Source organism: Argiope bruennichi, chromosome X2 (assembly GCF_947563725.1).
Source record: "Argiope bruennichi chromosome X2, qqArgBrue1.1, whole genome shotgun sequence".
Lineage (NCBI taxonomy): Eukaryota > Metazoa > Arthropoda > Arachnida > Araneae > Araneidae > Argiope > Argiope bruennichi.
Genome location: NC_079163.1, coordinates 89890638 through 89912704, shown reverse-complemented (window position 1 = coordinate 89912704; position 22067 = coordinate 89890638). Strand labels below are relative to the sequence as shown.

The 22067-nt window shown below is 27.7% G+C and overlaps 1 protein-coding gene across 1 annotated transcript in view; it reads left to right on the top strand.

The window, feature by feature from the left end:
• Window positions 1-22067, top strand: part of LOC129960591 (uncharacterized) — a 147397-nt gene that overhangs the window by 72857 nt on the left and 52473 nt on the right. Inside the window, exons 2-3 of the mRNA XM_056074089.1 lie at window positions 19571-19708; window positions 20793-20963. Coding sequence (XP_055930064.1) covers window positions 19571-19708; window positions 20793-20963 — 309 coding nt within the window. The remainder of the gene's footprint in view (window positions 1-19570; window positions 19709-20792; window positions 20964-22067) is intronic.

The following is a 22067-nucleotide window of genomic DNA, read 5'->3' as shown; positions in this document are numbered from 1 at the left end:
TATGGTAAAGTCTTATATGTATTCGAGTTCTTTAAATCGGAAGAAACTGACTCTGCCTAACCAATTAGGTGTTGCTATTGGAAAGAAAACGAGTTAATAAGGATTTCAAAATGAAGACATACCCTTAACTAACCTAAAATTATATAAAATTTTACACATAAAGTTTTATATAATTTTACATATTTTTCTAGAAAATAGATAGGTTTGGATTTAAGTTAGTTCCCGAATAACGTTCAGAGATAGAATACTTTTTATGGAACAATATAAGCAAATGGCATCTGCGAAATATGGAGAAGTCTAATTTTTTTTAATTCAATTAAACTTTCTTAAATTCTAATTTCTCACCTTACCTTTGTTACCTGAATTTATGGATTGGATTTTTAATTTCTTCAAACATCTTTTAAAACATGTATATTTTACTCTGTTTAAAATTTTCATTTTACAGATATCGATGAACCATTATCTATAAGAGTGGTTTTCCTGCACTATTTTTTGCTAGTATTGGCAAATTTTCATACTGCTCTTTCCCCTGGATTAAGTTTTATTTAGTACAGGGTAAAGTTACTTATTACTACTTACTTTATTTTCAAATTAAAAACGCAAAATATTCAAGTGTTTGCCTTCTTTAAAAAAATCGTTCCCCTTAATATCCTTCGGAATTCTGCATGGGTATGCATAATCTTTTGAATCTATCACAGAATGCCACCTTTAATAAAATTCAGAAGTGAATAAATTATCACATCTATTTGAATTCAAATGGAAGAATGCATAAAACTAAAAAAAAAAAGAATCTTTAGATCTGATTAGCTCTGATTAAGAGAATTAATTGCTTTGAATAAATATTTATAAGTAAATACAGTATTTTAGAACTACTAATCTTTCATTCAGATTTGTTTAAATCAAAATAAATTAGACGTTTCTCTTGATATTTTGTGCAGACTCGTTAGTGGTTGATATTCGCAAAGCAATTATATAATTAAATTAATGTAATTCATTAAAAAGAATTTGCAAAATTAAATCATTTCGAAGTTCTCTTTTATTTTTGGATTGAGTCTGATATGTAAATACGTTTAAAATAAGCATGCTTGATAATTAAATAAGTTCATTTACTAATTAAACTATGATTTTTAACGGAACTTCATGTTCCTCTTTTCACTGTATTATTTAAGTATTTCGATGAAAGTTTGAGTCTATTTAGTACATCATTATAGTAACACGTATAGCGGTACAACTTGTTTATTTTACATCTTAATTAACTAAATTATGCATTTTCTAAAATTCCTATTCGTCAATTCTGTTTTTACCAATTAGGCTAATTCATTTAACCTTGTCTCTGTAAATTTCATGATTAATTTTTCTCTTCATAACTTCTCTGTTAAAGGAACACCTCGTGTATCCTATGATGGAGTTTGCATCAGAATTTTCTATTATATCGCCTATTTTATTAATGATTTTTTTTAAAACCTTACTTAAAACCCTTTTCGCAACTCAGTTTCTTGAAAAATTTTGCTTCGTAATCTCTTGCAAATCATTTTCATTCTTTAGAAGAATTTTTCTGATTTCCTTATCAAGTTTCCTTATTTCTTTTAGGTTTTTATTGCAATTCTTCTGCCAATATATGTTAAAGCATATTATATCATCTGCCAATTTATTATGGTTAGGTCTTAACAAAGTTTGTATTTTTTCTTTGTTATAATAATAATAAAACAACTAGTGGGTGAACTCAACTTTCTCCATACTTTCACACTACTTCGAGTTTTGTACTTTGTTTTATCATATAATGAAGAGAATCAAATTTACATTTTAGACTTCTTTCTATTGATCATTTCTATCAAAAATTTGATAAAAAATTTGACTTGATTGCCTATTTGATTTTTTTCCCTTGGTTTATATATATTCAAAAAGAAATAATGGCTGGCAATTAGTCAGTCGATGGATTTAATCCAAAATTAGATGCAATTTTTGTGATAAAATTAATTGCCAAATTTCATCTATCTAGCTTTTGTGGGTTTTGATTTATCATACTCACATGCTCGCGAAATTGGTAAACAGACTACTCGCTAGCGAATTTCAAACAAATATTTTTAGAAATTGACAATTTTGATACAAAAATCACGATACAAGCTTCAGGCTTCAATTTTATGATACAAGCTTTGAGTTGTTTGTCGTGTTTTCATTTTGTCCACAGACATGTATAAATATAAAAATTGTATTTTCGGAGTCTGAGAGGCCTGAAATCAGGACATTTCTTTTAATCTCGCGTCAGATTTTTTTTTTTTTTTTTTTTTTTTTTGACGATTACGACATTTTTTTGTATATTTCTTTTTTGAGAGAATAAGAAAGACCCCTTTTCAAATACACAGAGGCTTAAATCGCCTATGGAATATGGGGAGTGAAGAAAAAAGTCTAGTCTTTTACCCTGGGCAACCGATTTCCCTTCTCCAGCATCGAAATCAAGAGTTTCCAACCAATTCTTCGATCCTTACAACTACTTCTCTTGCATTTCTTTCCAAGATCCTTTCGTTTCACCTCACCTCTTCGATTTAGTGTTCTTGTTCACCAAATTATGGGATTACCTCGAATTCTGAGTTATAGTGGAATCTCTTTTTACACCCAGTACCACCATGTATTTTTATCTGAATCCTATATTCACTGAATGAAGGTAAAAACTGTCTTTTTACCTTCTGGTAAAAAAAATACAAAATGTAAATGTTGCAATTCAAAATAAAATCGGTTTCCAGATCTTGATATATCACCACAACATTCTGGACTTCCCTATGTACGAAAAAGTCATGTTTGTAATCCGTCTTTCCATATATATCTGTACACGATTACTTGGGATGGAACATGCTATATGGATGAAATGTGGAATGTGGTCAATTTTTGCATCAAATCTATGAAAAGCACGCATATAGTTTTTCTGACTATCTTTATATCCGTGTACTTACTTTAAAATGAAGCAAGCTAATCGAATGAAATTTTGTTTGTGGTCTTCACACCTAAATTTTCAATTTATATCAGTTTTTACGTCAAATCGATCCAAAACGCATTCTCGGTATTTTATCTAAACTCCAAAAATGCCATATTGTAGAAATGTTCAAAAAGTTAGAAATCGGAGCATTCCAAATTTTTGAATGTGAGTATGTATTCTTGATGGCCATCAAATAACATGTAGCTTTTCAATATGTAGCTTTTTTTGTTTTTATTATTTGAATTTATTATTTTTATTTTTGATATTTCGTTTGTTAAGATATATGACATAATACAACAACTAAGCAAATGTAGTAGACAACAATGAAGTAAATGAGTCAGAACAGTAAAATAAAAAAGTACTTCAAGCTCAGCAAAATGCAGTGCACACTGATGAACAGGTTAATATCTAGCGAAAGTAGAAGAAACTCTGTATAATATCCTTTTTCTATTTGAGTATAAACTATGAAAACAACTGGATTTGCTTAAATTACTACCTAAAGTAAATGAAAATTGTTAAAGTTACAATAGCATTCAAATGATGTAATTATTTTCATAAATAATACCAATGAACTCGAAACGAAATTTTTTCTTTTAAATTTGATATTTTCCTCAAAATGTAATATTATAAAGCTATAGTTTAGTAACATGTAGATATAGAGATTCGATTTTCTCTGATTCTGCCATGTAAAAATATTAATAAAATGTTTTCACGAAACATGTTAAATTAAAATGAAAACATTTACTCCTTATGATGATGAAAATCTTCTGCGTGAATACTTTCTTAATTAACTTTCTCTTTTGCTTTTAATGTTTCATTAAAAATAAGCCTGACATTCAAGATCACAGATAAGATATATTAAAGGACGGTTCAAATTTAGAAATTCTTTCATTAATTAAAGAAAAATTAAAATTTATGAATGCGGATTGCAAAATTACTTTAGAATTCTGTAGTATCATAATACAGAAACCACTGCTAAATAATTAGGCTATGAAAGTAATTAAAAAATGATATGAATTTAATCACTTCCTCCAAGACAACATGGGATACTTCAATCTATTGATAATCATAATCATAAATATATGGAGCTAATTTTGCCTCTTCTTGTAATTCTTGTGCTGAAGATCTTTAATTTGTTTTTTTTTTAGAAATACGAAATTTTCACTAATTACTTTTCAAACAATAATGCACGTTTTTATGGAAGCATTTTTAATTGCCTCGTGTGTTTTTCAATGCTTTAGTTTGGTTTCACATTAAAGTGGATTATATTACGGTTACTTATATTAAAACATACTAATGAGATTTGCCTGATATTTCATAAAAATGTATCGTCGTTCTTGATGTATTTCAATCTGATACATTTCGCATGTATTGATATATTTCAACTCTCTCTCTCTCTCTCTCTCGCTCTCGCTCTCTCTCTCTCTCTCTCTCTCTCTCTCTCTCTCTCTCTCTCTCTCTGTGTGTGTGTGTGTGTGTGTGTGTGTGTGTGTGTGTGTGTGTGTGTGTGTGTGTGTGTGTGTGTGTGTGTGTGTGTGTGTGTGTGTGTTAAATGGATTATTCAGAGTATTCCAAAATCACCTTTTTTTTATTGAATTTCTAAAGCAATGTTTTGCAAATGAATTGTTTATTTTCAAGAGATTATTAATGAAAAATGCAAAACCTGTTTGGCATTGCTAAACATAGTTTTGAAACCTAGAGTCTTAAGAAAGTAGCTCATGTTGAAATTTTTAGTTAAAGTTCAGACATAAATATTTATAAATCTCTTTTTTTCAGTGTTGTATTAACTTAGTTTACAATTTTTGGTAATCATAACTCGATTATAAAAATACTAGCTTAAAATTGTTTTTTATCTACCAAATTAGGTTAATTCTGGAAAATAAAATTAAAACTTTTGGAATAACATATACATACAAAAATTTAATACACTTTCAACACATTTTAAACACAATAAAAAAATGAATTGATTTCTTTTTTAAAAAAAATGTCTGTATTTATGGAAATAATTGGGACATCCTGTACATAATACCCACATTATGACTCGCATGCAATAGAACCATTTTGAGACTTCTTGCACGTTAAAGCCAACAACTCTTAATAATTTACGAGCTTGACTATTTGCATCTTTTCAAAGCATTTAACTTTGCGATATATAGTTTGACCCGCTACTCTTTCCTTATGAAATGTATGGGTGGTAAGATGGAATGACATACTGTGGTCAGAAATTTAATACAAGTCCAATAAAAAGGAACAATGCTTCTTTAGTGATTCTCTTCTTGCAAGTGGTAGAATCTATAAACAGTAAATTGTTGGTGCTTTTTAAAAGTTAAACAATATCATTTAAACTTTAAATAGTATAAACTATTTTTTTGAACATTTCATATTTGATTGTGACTATCGGATCAATCTAGATATTTAAAAATTATTAAAAGTCTTTATGGTTTATTTTCTCAAGTACCTACGAGTAGAAAATGGGAAAAAAAGTGCTTAAAACCAATTGGAAAAACTTATGTAACAACTTATGTAAGAATAATATTATTACAGGCATAACATTTTACGTCATTTTTTTCTTTTGATATATTGTCATAAATTTTATCCCTTAATGACTAGAAAGCGTGAAAGTACATTCCTTTTCCTTCACTAAAATCCTCGTCTTAATAGAAGATCTTAGATTTCCAAACGCTGAAATATAAAGGCAATAATTAATAAACATTACCAGGTTCATCTGAAATATCAGAAGGCCATTATTCTCTCTTGGAAAATATATTTTCAGTTAAAAGTCTTAAAAGTTAAATTATGCCATTTCAAATATCATTAATGCCTGACTAACGTTAGTAAGTCTTATTTCATATATGATGTATCTTTATTTCTTTCATTTTGCGTACGAAAATTTGTAGCTTTCTGCATCTTTTCAATCATTGTATCTTATCTGACTTAATTACAGCAGTTAAAAAGGCTTATTTCAACTGTTAAAAGTTCTTTCCCGATGTAATCAAATCTCATTTTTTAAATATTAACAAATATTCTTTGCGTGTGTCTTTAGTTAACTCTCTTGCAACTCAAAGAGAAAAATTGAACAGTAATTTAACTCTCGCGTGATCGCCAGTACATTAGCTGTAAGACGCATATAAATATTCCGTAATTTAAAGAATTAATAAAAATTAGGAAAATTAAATCTAAATGTGTGGGTTTGAGATTAAATAAAAGTGATTTGAACCTATCTATTTGGGAAACTAAGATTTGTATTTAATTTTGTGTTTTGCTGTTTGAAATAAAAATTATGTAATAGTCGATGGCAATAAAGACTTTATTGTATTAAAAAATATCAAATCCCTATCAGTATTATTAAAGTATTAGCAAAAATTATCAGTTCAAAAATATTTTCTGGATGAGAAATCTTGATATATCTTTTTTTTTTTTTTTTTTTTTTTTTTGTTTTTCCATATAATGATATATTCGAAAGTACTTTTCAAAAATTGGTACAAATCAATTGATACAAAATAATAAATATAATGAATATGTCTCAAATTTGCATATATTTTATAAAATCTTTAAAAATTTAGGACAGTGATATTTTTTATATTTTTAAAGATTTTGGTTTCACAAACGAAATCCAGAGAAATATTTACTTAATGGATTGTGTTTTCTTATAATTCCCTTGCCATTTCTATTATAAAATAATATATTTAATTTTTATGAAGATGAAGGTTACTTTAATCTTGTTTTGTTCTTATTTTAACATTAAATCCTGAATTGAAACTTTAAATGTAAATTTATTTTCATTATTTGAAATTTTTTCATGCTAAATCGATATCATCTTTGAATTAATTGATATTTGATTACTATATCAGCATGGGGAAAGTTTTATCAACTATAAATTAATCAACATTTATCCAATAACCAATACAAGACCGATGCATTGTTCCTTTCAATTAATGAACTGTATTTATATTTCCTGTAAGTAATAATTAAATTCATTTTCTGTTAATTTATATTCAACATTAAGTTAGCCATCAAAACTTTACAAAACTTATTTTGTTTCGTTATCTATTTATAATAAACTGGATTAAACTTCCATGAAAGTTTTAAAGCTATGAACTGTGAAACAGAAATCCTTAGATCGCTTTTAAAGGTAAATGGAAATTCAGAGTTAATCAATTTGAGTCGAGACACAAGTTACATCCTTCGGTGTTCTGTCAAATAAGCTAGTTTTCAAAGATGACTAATACTAAATATAATACTATACTAACGTTTCTACATCAATTTTCTATCAATGGAAGTAATTATGTCCTCTAGATTGTTTCTAGAAAAAGCGGAATTACCTGTATTCCTGAAAAAAATATTCTGATTTTTGCAATGTTAAACATGCAAGCGTGATTGACTTTGTAAAGAAGTAAATCCGTTGTTACTTTATAAAATATCAAATAACTAGTATAAAATCAGGTATATAGCCAAGCACTTCGTTTGACGTACTTTAATTCTGTAAATATTGATCGGCATCTAAAAAACATCGGATGAGTCGATATGAAATGAGAAGATTTTTCGAATCTTGATAGCGTACACAACTGCGTTTGTAAAATGATAATGATATTACCTGAGCACGCCTTTGGTATAAAATCATATTTATGCTTCTTTTGTTACTGTGAGAATATCTTTCTAACATTACCTATGTAAAATTATAATTCTTTATTATTATTAAAATTATAGAGCAACTGATTGAAATTCAACTTAAAATTAAATAATTAATTAATTAATTAGTAGCATTCAGTGATCAACAGTTTGGCCATCATATAAAAAATATTAATTTAGTCTTGTAATCAAACCTTAATGAACTACATCTTATCACACTAAATGAAAGTTCTATTATAAATTAAGCACTTAGAACATTTTTAATTGGTTAATTACTCTTGCATAGCAACAAAATTAATAGACGGATAAAATTAGCTAAATTGATCAAGTTGTTGAGATTGGAAGATATATATGAAAATATTTTATTTTAATATACATATATCTCAAAAATGGGGAGAGGTGAGGCCAAGCAAGCATTAATAACGCATCTAGAGTTCATGAGCTTTCATATGAAATAAAAATTCGCAAAAACGGTACAGTGATTGTAATTGAGAGATTTTATAAAAATAATCTCCATACAATGAAGTTATGTTTTTGAGATTTCTTAGAAATGTAGAATGGAGGGGGCAAGTGACAATTGATTACGTATCTGGGGATCATGAATTTTCGTATGAAATAAGAATTGCTGAAATATGTACAATTGCTGCGACTGGAGGACTATGTAGATGTGTTTCGTCATAAAGATTGTGCATTAAAAAAATGCTTTTGAGATTTATCTCAAAAATTGTGGGTAGTTGGGAGATGTGATCATTGATGATTTATCCAGGGTCATGACTTTTCCTATAAAATAAAAATTGTTGAAATCTAATTAGGAATTGAGGATAAAGAACTGGTTCTTTGATTTGAAATCCATAAACTATTAAATTTAAACTCCATTGTTCGCAAGAATGTTTGACGAAATTTTTTTTTCAAACATCGAGCGATATTTCGAATGTCATTTGCAACGAAAACGTGTCGCAAGTACTGAACATTTAGAAGATTTTAATAGTGAGCATTGGTATATGAAAAAAAAAAAAAAAAATGTCATGAACATTCTGTCTATTCAGCAACAAACGACTAGTTTTTTTTAAAAAAATTAATTAACTCTGAAGCTAATTCTATTGATACCGCATTCTTTGAGAAAACAAAAAGTTTACATTCTATCCAAATTTGCTTTCTTTAACTTTTTCCTTAAAATAATAATTCTGATAAAGCTTCTTCTTAAATGAGTAGAAATCTCTAGTAACACGATTTCATACAAATTAATTAAAATCCCGTCTCTGTTTTCAAACTGCAGACTTCTTTAATTGCTTAATTGCTTTAATTTGATAATTCCCGCTTCTTGCAGTATGGTACCTTTCTGTACATGATCTTTATGAATAAAATAACAACAAAAATTGTGCAGTGTTATTTTTGATGAAGGGTTTTTTTTTTTTTTTTTTTGTCAGCATTACTTCCCATAATGCTGCAAAATCATAGAAATAATTTTCATTTTGAGTAAAAGAATAGTAGCTACTTTAATCAGATAACGCACGATTTCTTACTTATTGGTACCTTTCTGTATGTCGGCAGCTTCCTGTCTAATTACCAGGGAGTCTCCCACAACGTCACTTAGAAACTCTTTAAATGGGTGACCTCCAATTAGAGGCGACGCGGTAATTGGTCAGGGCCAATCAGAGAGCTGTATTCACATCTATCATTTTTTTCTTCTTCTTTATTCCGATGAAGAACAATGCCAGAGTAAACCGCGTTTACTCATGTAATTTCTCATTGTTCAAATGAAATTTTGCAGTGGAAGAAATGTTAAGTTCTTGACTCAATCTCACTTCCCTGAAAAGGAAAATTTTGTTTCTAAAATGTTTCACTGCTACAATTCCTTTTTTCATTCTAAGAGCTTAGTAACTTTGATAAAAATGAAAACGCATTTCTGCTAGACAACTGCTTTCCTTTTCAACAGAAACAAAAATTACAAAGTACATTTTTATTTTCCTTCAATATAGTCATCCTACTCTAAATGTTCTTGTCATGAAAAAAGTTTGTCTGTTTGTTTGTTTGTTTTTTTCTTAATTTTTGAGGATAAAAAAATATTTCATGCTTTTTTTTATGTCTTACGAAAACTTCAATGTACCATTACAATAAAATTTGTTCCACCTTGCAGCTTTATTTTCCGAAAATACTGCATTTGTTTTGAACTAGGTTCTTATATTTTGTCTACTTTATTTTCTGATAATAGTTGTAGTAGTTTATTTTTTTATTTGTTTGTTTTTTTAAAGTGGCGTTTCTTTTCTGTTCTTTTTCTTTTCTTTTTTTTTTAAGTATTTTTAAATATTTAAAAATCAGTGCTTTCATGAATTTGAAAATTCCTTTAAAAATTTAGCAAAATTTGATACAAAATAAAATTGCATAATAAAAATATATTTTAAATCTTTATTCTCTGTTTCAATACAGAAGCTCCTTCAAATTGTTCAATATTTTCAAAACAACTGTAACTGATCTTATGCTGTTTTCGAAATAGAAACTGTAAAAATAACTTTGTGATTTTACAATTAATTCTTTCATATTAGTTTGATATCTAAAGTATTATAATACTTTTAAAACAAATATTTAAATTATTTTGATTGAAAAGGCTTATTTATTAAGAATTAATAATAAAATAATAATTCTTACTTAACAATAGCCTCAAACAATTACAGCTAACATTTTCAAAATTCAGGCCTTCTTTGTTTCAATTTTTCAATGCAATTTGTTTTGTTTTAAATAATTTTGAATGAATGTTTTATTGTAATATAAGAAACCTATTTTAATATATTTTCATTCAGAAAAATTGGCGAAGAATCTATTTTTCAAACTTGCAAATACTGTTTCAGAATTACAAAGAAAACTAAAGAAAAGTTTAAAAAAACCAAATATAAAGTATGTATTAAAATATTTTTAATAATCGATCACTTTGTATATTTAATTAAATTCCTTTCTACTCTCTTATTTCAGGTACTCTTATCAATTTTAAATTAATTGAATTAGTAAAATGGTGTTGGTTTTTACTTTTTTCATTAATTTTAATGAAAAAATATTTCAATAATATGATATTACAGAAAAAATTTCTTTTTCATTCGAGAAACTTTGTGGAGATTTTTTAACGTTCTATTAAAGCTACAATATTCACAGTGCTAAAGTCATTTAAACTAGATTTTTTAAGAGATCACTTAATCCATATAAATACAGCAGAAATGCATAATTTTAAGAGATTTTATTCTGAATTCTACAGCCATTTATCCTCAATAAATACATTTTGATAAACTAAGCTATTTAATTAAATGTTTGATTTTAGACTTCAAATTGAAGCTATAATAAATATATTTCAAAATATTTTCATCCCTATGCGCTTAATGTAAATATAAAATACTCTTTCCTGTTTTGAAATATTGCTATAAAGTCAGCGTCATTAAAAACTTTTAGGGGAAAATAAGCAACATAAGTATTATTGGTACTTTGTTGCATGTATATTTTAATTATTTTAAGCGATACCACTTAGGTACTTCGATGAGGGGCTAAAGTTAACGACATAATTATTGGTTGCATCTTATCGGAAATTGATATTAGCACAGTTATGAGTTTCCTGTCGGTACTTTATTTGATATAGCGTATAGTTGGGATATTTTGGATATTACCTTATAGTATAGTACTCATAAAATTTATATTTTTTTATTCCACGTGCATCTCTGTTCAAATTACATCACCGTTTAACAAAACATTATACCTAGCATTAAACAACTAAATTATTTAGAATTTTTAACTTCATGATTTTTTTCGACCCAACAATTCAAATTCCATTATAAATAATTTTCCGGTATAAATGACAAATCCATAGTATTTAGTATTGATTAGTAAATTATAATTAATTAACTATTCATGACGTTTATTGCATTATAAATTGTTTAAATATTAATTTTACAAATTAGCTAAGATTTGGTGTATAAGAGAAATATTTTTTCTGGGTTAACAGTATATGATATTAAATAATGCGTGATGATACCTAAAAATTTTAAATATTATTGAAATTATGTATAATATATGATAATGATATTTTCTGTGTTTTTATTATGATAAAACATAAAAACGATTTCCTAAAAATTTTCGATTTAAATCTCAGCGCTTGAAACCCAACAGTTAATGGAATTAACTTTAGCTGAAATTTCAAAGTATGTATCACTTCAACTATTATAATTTAATAAAATACCACAAGAAGGAATTTTATAAAATTAAATAACTTTTGCATTTTTAAATCTAATTAATTGGGTGAGTTTAATAGCGAAAAAACCAGATTTGGCCGTACAAAGCCAGACTTTTAATGTAAATTTTGAAGCAGTTTCCTACAAATTAAACTTTAGCTATATATCTTACTTGAGCACTAGAACATAAAGTACCTGTTTGTTGAGTTGAAAAATGGTTTCAACTTTGTAAAAATAAATGAAGCATTCATTTTTTTAACCTTACATCCCTATATGTTATAAACATTACAAAAGAAGAAGCTACTTATAACAAGTCTTTCAATCGGAATCAGCATTCAGGAAAACATCTGTTAATTTTTGTGACTATCAGATTGCAGTAATGAAAATGCACTTTTTAATCTATTAAAAATATATGCACAAAAATATTTAAAAGTGTACCTACTAAAAATCTTTCAATTTCTTCTATATTTTTAAACTTTCATATATAATTAATTCCTTGTTATAAGTATTGTGAAATCTCGAAATAAATATTTTCTTCGGTTCACAATTAATTTCCGCCATTCTTATGGAATCAATATTTAAATAAATTTATTAATTAACGGATGCTTTAATTATGAATATCTTAAATTACTGTACTGTCATCTAGAATATATAAGTGAATGAAATTTCAAAATTCTAGCTTATCAAGAAAACCGATTACAGAACTCCACCTTTTATAAACATGAAGCAATTCAAGTTAAATAAAAATGGATAAGAAAGACTAAAATTGTAATTTTCCCATTTTTTATTTTTTAAATTTTGTATTAACATAATGAATATTTTTTAGTTAATCTCCCAAATTTAATCCCTATTTTCACTGATTGCTTCCAGACATAGTTCAGGGATGGAGCTTCGGTATCGAAGGATCGTGGGTTCGAGACTAATTTCTAAGGATAGTTTTATGAGCATGAACCTTATACGTATTAAAACTTTGGCATGATTCTTCCTTGCCCAAGTAGCCAACGTGTAGCTTTAAAGACGGAAAATATATATATCAGACTAGGGTTTGTAAAATAATGCATTTCGTATTAAATTATCATTTTACAAAAAATCACCGTTTAATCGTTTTTAAATAACCATCGTTAAATCGTTTTTAAAAGAGCATTACATTTCTAGATTATAATTTTTTTTAAATTCGATTGCACACTTTTAAATTATTATTTCAAAGAGTTAGTAAAAGTGCATCTATAATTAAAATATTAAATCTTCACAGTATTGTTTAATAAAAATTCATGTTATTAAATACCTCCAAAATAAATCAACAAATTAATTTCGAATTTCGTGAAAGCAACTAATATGATAATTACTGATAAAAATTATGAAAGAATATTCAGCTGAAACTCGAAAATTTGCATAAAAATTACTCAAGCCGATACTGATTTTTAATATTGAATAAGATTTTATATTAGATTCGATCGCCCGAGATTAAAAATGGTCTTAGATTGTTCTGTCAAGCATCATATGTTTGTATTTGTTTTGTATCAATGGTTTTTAAATAATAACCATTGTCTGAACAAAAACACATATTTTGCTTTAAGGTTAATATGATTCATTTTGAATTATTTTGTTCTTACAAATAATAAAGTTTTATCAAAGGAATGGTTTTTAATTTCTACTAGACATCAGTTGGAAGATTTTTGAAGACAATGAGACAGTAAAAACAGACCACATCGTCAGCAAAGATAAAGCTAAGTGGTTAAAAGTAACATGAACAAGTGCTGAGTAAGTTATTCTGTTACGTCCAAGAAAGAGTTTCAGTTAATCAATTCCTTTATTATAATATATTTCTGTTCAAGTAATGTTATGCAAGCATCTATGTTAGCATATTTGTTTAACAAAAAGAGAGATGAAGTATATAAGCAGTTGAAATATATTTAAATCAATAAATGATTATTTTATGATTGAAAACAAAAAGTGAATTGTAAAATCGCATGTTAAAGGCATTTATTTGCTTATTTTGAAATAAAACGGGGGTTTAAAATATATACTAAGCCTGTCACAGAATGTAGAGAGTTTGAGTTATGAAATTAAGAAAACATCATTTAGGCAGAAAAGGAGGATTTTTATTTTTGGGTTTTAAAAGTATGGCACAAACTAAGGCAATGGTTCACATAAAGGGTGTTTAGTTTGAAACACATGAATAGAGACACTTTATTGACATAAACAAGAAAATTTTAACCCCTTGACTGCTATGGACACATATATTCGTCTAACAAAACCCACCAGTATGGTCTATGAGCGCATATGTGCGTCCGGCGAAGTCTTTAGCTATTTACTGCTGTCTCATGAGTATGTTCGAAAATTATTCCTATCGTATATGCCCAACATTCGCAGAAATCTCATACCTCATTGCTTATTAATGAGGGGAAAAATGAAATCCCGTTTATCTCATCACTTGGATTCGTTATTTGGTTTGGTTCAACCTTCCATTTCGTCTTCCGGATACACATATCCTTTCAAAAATTTTGAATACAACAGGAACTTGAAGAGAAGAAAATATATGCAGGAAACATAAAAAAAAGGAGAGATATTTCATAAAAGTATACAAAATGCTAAGTCGGATTATGTGTTGATGTTTGCTTTGAGATTTACCATACGCAACTGAAAAATTAATTTTCTTATTGTTCATATTTCTTAAATGAAAGTTTTTGTTTACGTATAGAGTATTTAAGTTACTTAGTTGTTATTTATTCAATTTTCAATATCCCAAATACTTACATTATAGTTATCAAATTATGACATTTTGAAACTTTACCATTAGTGACTAAACAATTAATGAACTAAAAATATATATTGAAACTTAAAAAAATGATCGGATCCGTTCTGGAATGAACAAAGTAATAATAATTGGATTGTATACTGTATTATAATCTGTTAATACGCCACTGACACGATCCATATTGTGAGAAAAAGTATTTTGTCCCCAGCAATCGCTACTGCCGGCCGTAAACTCGAGGTTCTTTAACTTAGAGCATTTTGCAATCAAAAGGTTAAAAGGTGTTTCGCAGTACAAAAGAAAAGATAAAAATTACTAATACTTACTGGATTTACTAATACTAGAATATTAGTAAAGCCTGGTACTAATATTACAGTATTAGTACCAGGCTTTCATTCAATTTATCCTAAAAAGGTATAAAAGTATTGAACTCGAAAATCCATATTGTATTTACCGTCAGTAAATAATTGGTAAGGATTTGAAGATTTTCTGCTTGTTGTTATGCCATCCAGGCTACATTTTGATACGTTTGAGAATGAAATAATCGAGAAAAAAAGAGCCACCGAGAAATTTAAGAACAGCCTTGAAAACGCCCTTTTATTTCAATTGTAAGAATATTTGGGGAGATAGCTTTGTAGAATCTCCAAAATATTTTTTTACATTAATTGATTAAGCACAAATTGAAACATAAATGTTAATTCCATTGTTTTTATTCGAATTACATAACTACAATATATTTTATAGTTATGTGTTTATGACTTTTATGATCCACACTCTTATATATGAAAATGATGTAAATTAACACCCATTTCATTTTTTCTCATTTTAATGCGTGAATTAATTTTGAATCGCTTTGAAGCTATTTAACCCTTTCTAGGGCCGTGGGAAGTATGCTTCCCACCAAATTTATCAATTTTTGTATGAAATTATGTAGGTTGGCATAAGTTCTGACAATTTTTTTTTCAGAAAGACAGAAACTTAGATACTTCATTTCTTTATCTTACACAAAAGGATGTGCCTTGATTTGTTACTTAATTATTAATTAACCAAATTAATTAATTAATCAAATTAATTAATTAATCAAATTAAATTTATCTAATAAGCTAAATGAATCCCTTTTCTTATTCTAATTTCAAGCCTAAAAATATTTTAACATAATATGACTAGAAAAAAATGGCCCTTTAAAGGGTTAAACTGAGGTATGTTAAATTCATTTTTATGATTGCTTTTGTTTACGTTTTTTTTTTTCAAAACCTTGTCGTAATTAAAAAATAGAATTCATATACTTATTCCACGTGGCTTGAATATATTAAATCATTTATTGAATCTGAAAACGCTCATCCAAAAAAGCTGCTAACCTGCGTTATTAGCTTCTTTCACTAGTTTATTATAAAACATTTTGCGTAATTTACTAAATTGTTATAAATTTGCGAAAGAATCCTAAAACAAATAATTGCAAAAAAGGAAAATCACTCAGTCTGCATATTGAAATATTACTTGAAAGGTCATGAAACTGCCCGATTTCTGTTAAATATTGGATGTGGATAAAGCATGGTCTCGCGCTTATTAACTATCAAAATTGGAATCTGCAAGTTCATTAGTGAGATACTTTACCCATGATGTTTGTTGAAAGCCACTCATCAACGATTATTCGTGTATCAAACGAAGTTTCGAGTGAGAATTCCCAGACTTAATAACGCAAAATCGTATTATCGGGATCTCTGGAGGTAACAGGTCTAATTAGAGTAATTGCCAAATTTGTGGCGAAGAACCGACCAAAGTGCGTACGTGCGTGCGTGCTGTACAGTAATAATAAGTGCTCGCAAATGCAGAAGATATGTAACCTTAATTAATGGCTGCTAAATAAAATTTCGATAGAAAGGTAAACGTAAACGGAAATAAATTTTGAACAGAATAAATATGTTATTGATCTTAAATTCATTCCATGACATTTTAAATTGAAGGATTATGTAGTATTTTGCTGATACTCTTAAGTGGTAGCTTTGATTATATCGAATATATATTAAAATTTTATTTTTGTAAAATAGTGGCTAACTAGGAAAATTTATTACTATCAAATTTGTAATTATTTGTGAAAGTTATGCAATGTCGTAGAATAAGGAGGAGAATTCAATATTTCCATCTCAAAATTGCAAACAATTATGATGTAGTGATTGATAAAAACCTTAAGAAAATAAAAGCTTTGTGAATTCTTGATATTTAAAAGCTGAAAGTCTCACTAATGTATGAATTCTTTAATCAAAAAATAAGCATGTGGGTAATTAATATACAGTTATTTCGGCATTTCCAGTGAAGTAAATTTTTCAGTGTTTCAAGGAAGAAATTTTTTTCAAAAAGATGTCTTCATAGCATGTTTTAATCATAATCTCAGAATTCATTGAAAGCAGAATCTGCTTTCTTTGCAAAATATAAATCTGCAGAAAAGTCTCCACAAAATTTCTCTTATACTCTGCAATAAAGGTGTTATAGCCTTTCCTCCACATAAAATTGTAGACCTTTATATAAGCTCGCGAAAACATAGAAGGGCATTGGATAACAATAATTATAAAATATAGACCTTTCGCTTGAATCTAGCGTTTTTACTGAATCTATCGTGTGAATATGTATTTTGGACAACTTACTGGTCGAAGTGAAATTTTGACATTGGATTATAGTTGTAGTTATATGATCCCATGCCAAATTTAATTAATTTGAGTCTGCGGTTGTGAGTTATTACATTTACATGTATACTCAAGTACAGAACTTTGATAGGTCTGGCTCAAAATTCGATAAGAATCTATATTTTAGATCCGAAACCTCTGTACCAAATTTTATCTGCCTAGCTCTTTACGTTTTGTAGTTATAGAATTAACATGTACTCGGCCAGCCACAAAAGACTTACTCTGATTAGATGTCTTTCAAAATTTGATAAAAAAATAATCCGCAAATTTGTCTGAATCCCAATTATCAAATTCAATCCATCTAGTTCAAAGCACTTTTGAGTTATCGCGTTCACGGATAGACAAGCATAAAAACAAAAATGTACTTTTCAAATGAATGAGCTCTTAAAAGTGGAAATTCGTCAAAATCTCGAGATTCTTTTTTAACGATTACAATACTTTATTTACACTTAATGTACAAGAAAGTAAAAATACCAAATTGTACTGAACAGGCCTATAAGAAAATAAAATTAATTATTTTTCAACAGAAGCAGCTGAAAGAACCCAATTTAAAATTACCATTGTTGGAACAGTTGTTAACTATGACTATTAATTTAAGATATTGGAATCCGCTTTAAATATGCCTTTTAACCTTGAATACTGGACGGACAATATATTACAAATGAATATTTGTAATTTTAAACCGTAAACCTAGCTAACTATTGTAAGTTTTTTACAACTCATACGAGCAGAAATATTAGGTTCATTAACTTCTTCTTTAATGGATTCACTGGTTTGAAAAAAAATCATAGGGAAAAAACACAAAGGATTATTCTTCCATTGTTAAATAATGACATGAAGTAATATAAATAATACAAAATTTTAAATCTTCTTACTTCAGTTAATTTTGGCCAGCATAATTCTGCAGCAAAATTTCTGGAGTTAACTTGCACTGAGGAAACATTTAATGAAAATCAGAATAGAAATAAATAAATATTATACAAAACAGAAATCTACTGTTTTTATTGTTTATAATTAAGAGCTCTTATTAGAATTTTTAAATATTATCACATTCTTCATATGCTTAAATTTTTTTAAAAAGTGAGAGTAATTCTTAAAATAATGAATATTAGTTGTCAAAGATATACAAAATAAGATTTATAGAGCTTGTTTAAAAGGTTATTAAAGAATTATTTATTCTTACGCCAATTTCTCTTAGGAAAGAGAAAAAAATACATTAGCAGAATTAAAAAGTAATTCGGAAGAAATAACTTAAACCTAACTCCTGAAGCATGAAAGGAAGAGGAATTACGCAAGTAATACTTCTTTTATTGTGCTTTTTCTAAAAAGAAAAAAGAATTGTTATTTCCTCATTAAGTTTTTTTTGGGTGCTGATATACCTCTCTGAGAATAAATGGAAAAACGAGAATCAAAAGAGTTTTAAAACTGCTTCTGCAGCAAAAGTACTATAAATTAGAAATGTTTCCAATGACTTGGTATAAATTATAAAAACTCAATTCTTCTAAAAAAATTAGTGAACGAAAATCAGAGAGGAAAAAATGCAAAATTAAAGCCGGAGGAAGCTAAAGTAAAATTAAATTATCAGAATTTTTACTAACAATGAATTACTACTGCACACAATTTGGAACCAACCGAGACTTAGCGGGTTTTTTTGGGGGGTTTTTAAAGTTAATTTTAAAAAAATTATTTGCTAAATTGAGACTTTTGCTATCCGTTGCATAGTACGCTACTTGTACAAAGTAATTAATTTTTGTGAAAAAATAGCATTATAATTTTTTCTAAAAAATATTGTGGAAATAACTACCTCTCAAAATGCACATTTTAAGTTCAAAACAATTCAAAGTTCCCAATTATATAAATATGACTGGCTACGGTTCGGTCATATTTATGTAATTGGAAACTTAATTCCAGGTATTATCATGCTCACCAGTCTCTGCATTAAAATGGTAGTTATAGAAACATGATTTGTACCATTTCATGATTCTTTGATACGGAAAGAATTTATTGTTTCCCACCTCTGATGTTCATTGGGTTCTTCCACATATCGCCAACGAAAATAGTCTTAATTTTCCTTATTTTGAAAGTGATATCCTGAAATAACCCTTTTAGCAACAGATATTACTGAAAGCTAATGAAATTATTCCCAATTTCGAAAACAAAGTTAAAATTTGTCAATACGCTGCACAAAATATGCTTACAAAAATATCCATCTAGAATACCTTAATTTAGTACAGCAGAACATTTTTAAGAAATAGAAACAATCTTGTGCCGTTTTTATTATAATGAATGTAATTGAATGTATCAAGAAACTTTTCTCCTTCTTTAGTGTGATTCGGGAGTTGCTGTCGACGCATTTTTCCATTCCTTGTATCGCCAACCTGTGATGACCACTCTTCTTGGAACTGGATCTTCTGAAGTAACTGAAAGACTTGCAAGAGTTGTCAGCAGATGGAATATTGTTCAAGTAAGTCACAAATTTTAAATAAAAAAATATTCCCTATTGTTCTGTAAACAGAAAATTTCCTTTAATTGACGCAAATGAAATAATCTTGAACAAATGCAAGATATCGAAAAACGTAACTAAAAGAGCTCTAATCAGCTACGTATAATTGTTGATCAAATTAGTTTTCTGTTTTGAAATTACTGCAGGAGAATGTTTAATGTAATTTATTATTTTAAATCATGATCATAGACGAAAATGACATCTAAACGGTCCCCTCCCCCCAAATAAACGCACATCACCAAGAGATTGATACCAGTTATCTAGAAAGAGAAAGTCGTGGGTTCAGAACTAAAAATAAAACTCTTATTCGTCTTTATGAAAATGTAGATAAAAAAAAGTAGGCGTTGCTTCACGTGTCAGCTTTCTCATCTGGTCTCGATTCGCAATTCAGAGGTCTTATTTAAATCTCTTCGCAGAATTATGTTGCCCTTAGATAAAAGAAATTCTTTTTTCCTTTCAGTCTTCAGGTAGAAAAATACAAAGGAGAACTTGATTAAAACATGGACAAAAAATAACGTAGTAATATAGACATCTAGTCTCCGGCAACACAAACTATGCCCAGAGATCCCATGTCAACTTGCCTTTAACGCCCTATAATTAGCGAAACAAATACCCACATAACGATCATCTTACCTAACCATAAAGAAAGATACAAAATACATTTTCCGATTTTTAATTGCTAATTAATTGAGAACCAATTTCGAATGAAATTAAATATCGGACAAATAATTGTCGGATATATATATAAAAAAAAACATTTTTGTACTTCTGCGTTTGATCATTCTTGACAACTTACTGAAAGAATGAACTTTTTAAACATTTTAAAATCCCTGATCAGCAATTCAATAAATTATAAACACATAAAACTAGAGTTTCAAATAGCTATACGATGGCTATATAAATATACAATGTAATTATTCCTATTTTTAAAAAAGTGGAAATGCTGCTAGAATTTTTGAAGCACACATTTTTCTGCTAGAATTTTTGAAGCCCACAATCTATATTTTCAAAAAATTGTATACATTAGATATATATTTTTCCACAGGTATCTTATGGAGCTAAATCTCCTGCTCTAAGTGATAGAAAAAACTTCCCGATGTTCTTCAGAACTGTGGCTCCAGACTCATCTCACAGTGCTGCTCTCTTATCTTTTGTTCTTTACCACAAGTGGTTTACTGTTGCTACGTTACATGAACAAGGAGATAAGCATTCACTGGTAAGTACTTCTATTCTTCCGATCAAAAGTCGTTTTGAAAAATAGCATTTAAGATAAAAGTTTATTAGAAAAGTACTTTTTAGAAAAAGTAAATTCTAAAAGATTTTCGCGATACTATTTCCGATTTTTAAAAGGGAGCTTAAGAATTATTCTTGTAGAATTAATCATCTGCATCTTTTAAATTAGTGAAGAAAACGAGATTGTTATTTACGCATTATTGGATTTCCAAGGCATTTTTCTATTTTTGTGTATCTTATCAACAACTTGTAAATAATAATTTGGAAAAATCTCATTTTTACTTTGAATATTATGCCGCTTAACTTACAGTTTCGGAATTTACAAAAATAATTGTTTTTTACTTTTAAAAAAACATAATTTTTATTATAAAATAATGGAATTCTCGATATGTTTTCCAATTTTTATGCTTTTTTTAATTATTGAGATATGCATTTTTCAATTCCTACTATTAGTTCACACTCTCCCTATATATATTTATATATCTTTTTCAAATTTTCAATCATTAAAAAAATACTTTTTATTCATCCACTCAAGTACAAATGCATTTTTTTAAACATGTAGTGGATGACACTTCATGGTAAGACAGTTTTTTCAAATATTAATTCATTAATCAAATTTAATTAATGTTTAATACTTTAAATAGAGTTTTAGCAGTTTGTAATGAAAATTGAAATCAACAGGCTGTAGCTCAATCGGTAAAACACAAGGATTTCAGTATTTTTCACGTGAAGGTGAAGAATGCAAGTTCAATCTTGTGAAAATCAATAATTTTTTCATACTTAATAATTTTTTTTTGATAATTATTTAATAAAAAGTAACTACAATAAAATTTTTCTTTTTTGACCTAAGTAGAAATTGAATTTTTTAAAAAATTATATTACTTGTTTTTGTAAAGATTCAGTATTCTTTTTTGAAGTTGTACTTCAAATTCCTTAACTCAGGTTCCATTATAAAACCATAGCTATTTTGTAGTTATATCTCAGCTACGCTGTCAGAAGGTTACAGATTCGATTTTTTATTTTAGAGAAGATTTTATTTGTGTTTGTGAAGTTTCTGTATGGAAACCCGAAATTCCTTACCTTGTAT